Raw genomic sequence first — 4627 nt, 5'->3', positions numbered from 1 at the left:
TCGGCTTTGGTTTGGAATTCCGGGCTTCCCCATATTAAAGCCGATCAGAGCCGTTGCTTGGTACCTATCCCTGTAAAATTACAAATGCTACAAAAAAATGTCGTGAACAGACACAGCTATTATTGACAGACAAAAAACAGCTGTTTTCACACACACACTTGTTCTCTCTCCCTCTGCCGAGAACACATAATTCTCAATAATAAACAAAAGTAAACATTATCCAAGAGAGAAACATTGGAGAAGTCATGCCAGCAGCCGGACACATCAACAATTGTTAACCTGAAACATTAAACGAGGCTGCTATTAAACACCAAAGTAAATGGCAAAAGTGTACTTTTTGCCAACAACAACACGATTAACAACAGGTACGGCTTAGAGCAAAACAACAACAACAAGAAGGGAATAAGCAAGCAAATAATCAGAAGAAAAAATCCAAAACAATACAGAATGAAATATTTAAAGCAGCAGCGTCGCCACTACCACCACCATCATCATCATGAGCAACACCGCAGTCAAACAGCAGAACAGATGGAAACCAGATTTATTGTACCGCACAACACAGCATAGTATCGACCACGAACGTTCGGCTTGATATTGCTTGCTATCAGTTGCTGGAATATTGTTAAGCGCATCAAATAACAATAAACGAAGAAGAACAACGCTACGGTGTGCGACGAGTGGATTAACAACAGAAGAGGCTATCCGAACGACGATACAAACTATTTACAATGTATTTTTAATATTTTGATTGATTGCTTGCTTGCCCACAACACGAACGATAATGTGGTGGAAAAAAGCCGGTATCTGAATAGTTTTGTAGAGGTAAACAAACAAATAATTACAGAATCTGTGAAATTCAAATTCAAGTGTGAGGTCATCATCATCAACAAAAAAAAAACTCCACTCGAAAAGCTGTGGATTTCGGTTGCTTCGTGTGTTGAAGGTGTTTTACAAGGCATTCGATTAACTTTGTTTGCTCCCTAACTTCACGATTGTTGGCTGTTGCAGCACCACCACAAATCCAAGGCCAGGCCAACAAAGTGATTGTTATAGCGTTGTTTTTGTAGATTGGCTGCTAAAAATAAGCGGCAACCGGGAATGTGAGAAGTGTTGAGCAGTTCTCAGAATACCAGCATTGTCAGCTTTTCAACTTTGCCAGTTGCGGTATATGGACGCACTACAATAGAAAAGAAATTCTATTCCAAATTTGAGAAATCAGAAATAGACGAAGAAACAGAAATACCACTATACCGACCTCTATAGCTGCGAACAATGGAGAAATTTCCATTACTCACAAGCATAACGGTGCTGATACTGGCGAGCATTGTTTTGTGGCCGGCACTGCCGTGTTTGTGCGATTGTGATGTAGAGCAAAGCCTAGCTCTGCCGGATCTGCCATTAGAGCATTTGAAACGCTACATCAACACATTCGACAAAGTCAAACAACAGTATCAGAACAAAACGGAACTGCTGCAGAAAATCGTACAAAAAGACAATAAAGGCTGTTGGGGCCATGAACCGGACTGTGCCAAAGAGAATCGTTTTCAGACACCCATCTGCCCCGGCTCACATACGGGATGGATGCGAAACAAGGAGGCCCAAGTGGAGACCTTTTACGAACAGGCAGATTTCGGTTACATAAAACATCAAATTAAAGAAATGAAATTAATGTGTGAACCCAAACTCATTACGGACTCCTCACTGGAATGCACGGAATATATGAGATTTTGTCGTGGCCGTTATCTTATGTTAGATTTCCGAGACTTGGCCAAACGTCCGGAACGTATACGCTATCACATGGATGTATTAAAGCTAGGACAAATTCAAGGCTATTGTCAGTTGAATGAAACACGTCTCAAATCCCAGCTAGATCATATGGGTGCCCTACAATCATGGTCACCGGAGCTGCGAAATTTCATTGAATCCCAGCAACCAATTAGCGAAGACAACGACCAATGTGATATGTTCATAAATACGCCCACATTTCTAATGAAAATCGATGCCACCTACAATATGTATCATCATTTTTGTGATTTCTTTAATTTATACGCCACGTTATTTGTTAATCAAACACACAGTTCGGTGTTCGATAGAAATACCCAGGTGATCGTTTGGGAAACCTATCCGTATGATTCACCATTTCGAGATACGTTTAAAGCGTTTAGCAACAACCCGGTTTGGACATTGGAACAGGTTAAGGGCAAAAGGATTTGTTTTCGGAATGTTGTATTTCCCCTACTGCCGCGCATGATATTTGGCTTATACTATAATACACCAATTGTAAGTAGGAACGAATACAGTTTTGAAAATAATTCTAAATGGTTTGTTTTTTTTTCTTCTTTCAGATCCAAGGTTGTGAAAAAAGTGGTTTATTTAGAGCATTTTCGGAATTTATCTTACATCGTCTCAGAGTACCATTTGTACCGCCAAAGAATAACAAAATACGTATTACATTTTTATCCAGACGTACCAAATATAGGCGTGTAAAAAACGAAGATGAACTATTGGAGGAGATAAGTAAAAATGATGAATTTGTTGTTCGGAAAATTTCATATGAAAGGTAGGTGGAAAACACAAGTGTCAGTCGATGTTTTCGACAGATATATATCCCCAGCCTATGGTTTGTGGAGGTCTACAGAATTATTACACCCTGATTTTTTTATTATTCGCTTTATATATTAGATATATATTTTTATCAAATAATTGACCATCTGTGGAGAGGTACGAGAATAAGTTGCTCTTCAGAAATATAGAAATATGTTTGAATGTTTGTGGGGGAGGTACCAGAAGGAGTGGGTCGTTGGGTCCAATCTTCGGACTTAAACATGTTACGATTTGCAAAGTGTTGATCAAATCAGACATTTCATTCGCTTGATATTTCATTACAAATTTTCAAAATGTTGATTCCTTTGTGGGTAGGTATCAGAAAGAGTGGAACGACGGGTCCCGACGGACGGTTTAATAAAAGTATTATGATTTGCAAAGTTCAGGATCAATATTGATATTCCATTCGTTTGATATTGAATGAAAAAATTTTCAAAATTTTGACACTTTGTTGTGGGGAGGTACCAGAAGGAGCAGATCAATGGGCCCCATCTTCATGATCTAGGATTGTTAACAAATTTAAGATATGTAAAGTTTGGGTTAAATCGGACATTCAATTCTCTTTTGAAAATGTTGACCCTTTGTTTGGAGGTACTAGAAAGAATGCGCCGATAAGTTCCAACTTCCCGAAATATGCAGTCTTGGTAAAAATATTAGGTTATGCAAAATTTGATTCAATTGAATAGTCCATTCGCATATTTCGATATTACAAAATTATTTTTCAGACAAATTTGTTGGGATGTATCAGAAGAAGTGGATCGATATTCCCTATCTTCGATCTAGAACTAAGTTTGAAAGAAATATTACTTTGCGCAAAGTTTGGTTCAAATCAAATTTTGACCTTTTTAAGTTGGAGATACCAGAAGGAGTGGATCGTTATTCCCGATCATCGAACTTCATTAAGGTTTAAAAGAAATATTAAGATGAAAACTATTACTCCGTTCAAAAATTATCGTACACCAGCCGGCCAGAAAGGCAGGCGGACATTTGAAAATCGAACCCTAATTGTTTGTAACGGATTTGTCTAACAAAGAGGGGGTCCAAAATGTAGGCTTATGAAAATATCTATCCTACAAGTGGTAACATGACTTCACCGGGTCAGGTCTTCGCTATACAATACTTGTAGGCAATCTAAATAAAGTTTAAAAAAGCCTTGATAATCAGAATTGTGGAATCGATATATTTATGTTTTAAACAGGCCTTGGAAGGTCACTTCCCATTGAAAGGTGTCTAATTTTTTCTCCAATTTCCGTATCGTTAATTTCCTCGAATACACTCCTCTAAGATTCTCTCTCGCTCTCTCTCTATCCACGACTACTTTCCACTATAACTTACGAATTATTAAAATTATTTAATTCAATTTATTTAATTTATTTCTTTTCAGAGAACTAACCTTCCTCCAACAGCTGGAGGTAACACGCAACACCGACATTCTTATCGGTATGCATGGTGCCGGATTGACACATTTACTCTTTTTACCCGAATGGGCGACACTATTTGAGCTATACAATTGTGAAGATCCAAATTGTTATAAAGATTTGGCAAGACTGCGCGGTATCAAATATATAACATGGGAAGAACGTGACTTGGTATATCCAGAAGATGAAGGTCATCATCCGGAGGGTGGTGCTCATGCTAAATTTACCAATTATGCTTTTGATCCAAAAGAATTTGGACGTCTGGTGGAAAAGGCTGCCGAACATGTACGAAATCATGAAGATTTTCAAAAATACAATCAAGAAGAGGCTTTAATAAAAGATGAGCTGTAAAATGTTACACTTATAGATATTTATATATACATACATTTATATATAACTGTTGAGATTATTGTACTTAAGATATTTTGTGGTATTTTCTTTATTCGATTAATTGTAAGTTGTGTAATTTTATTGAAAATAAAATTGAAAAAAGACAAGTATTTTTTTGATAATCAAAGTAAAATAATGTTTTTATTCCGGCGAATCTTTCACTTTTTATTTAGAATAAAATTATTAAATAATAATGTCATTCATTTGCGTAGGGG

The 4627-nt window shown here is 37.1% G+C and overlaps 1 protein-coding gene across 1 annotated transcript; it reads left to right on the top strand.

Moving 5' to 3' along the window:
• The first annotated feature begins 1272 nt into the window (after nt 1-1272).
• On the top strand, nt 1273-4392 carry LOC133322347 (EGF domain-specific O-linked N-acetylglucosamine transferase). Its single transcript, XM_061531344.1, has 3 exons — nt 1273-2280; nt 2346-2560; nt 3989-4392. Exons 1-3 carry the CDS (start codon nt 1273-1275, stop codon nt 4371-4373), a joined length of 1608 nt encoding a protein of 535 aa, XP_061387328.1. The 3' UTR covers nt 4374-4392.
• Nucleotides 4393-4627: the final 235 nt, after the last annotated feature.

Source organism: Musca vetustissima, unplaced genomic scaffold (genome assembly GCF_032173495.1).
Source record: "Musca vetustissima isolate MV318-11 ecotype Yass unplaced genomic scaffold, APGP_CSIRO_Mvet_v1 utg10834, whole genome shotgun sequence".
Classification (NCBI taxonomy): Eukaryota; Metazoa; Arthropoda; class Insecta; order Diptera; family Muscidae; genus Musca; species Musca vetustissima.
Note: the sequence above shows the minus strand (reverse complement) of the source record. Positions and strands in the feature narration are given on the sequence as shown.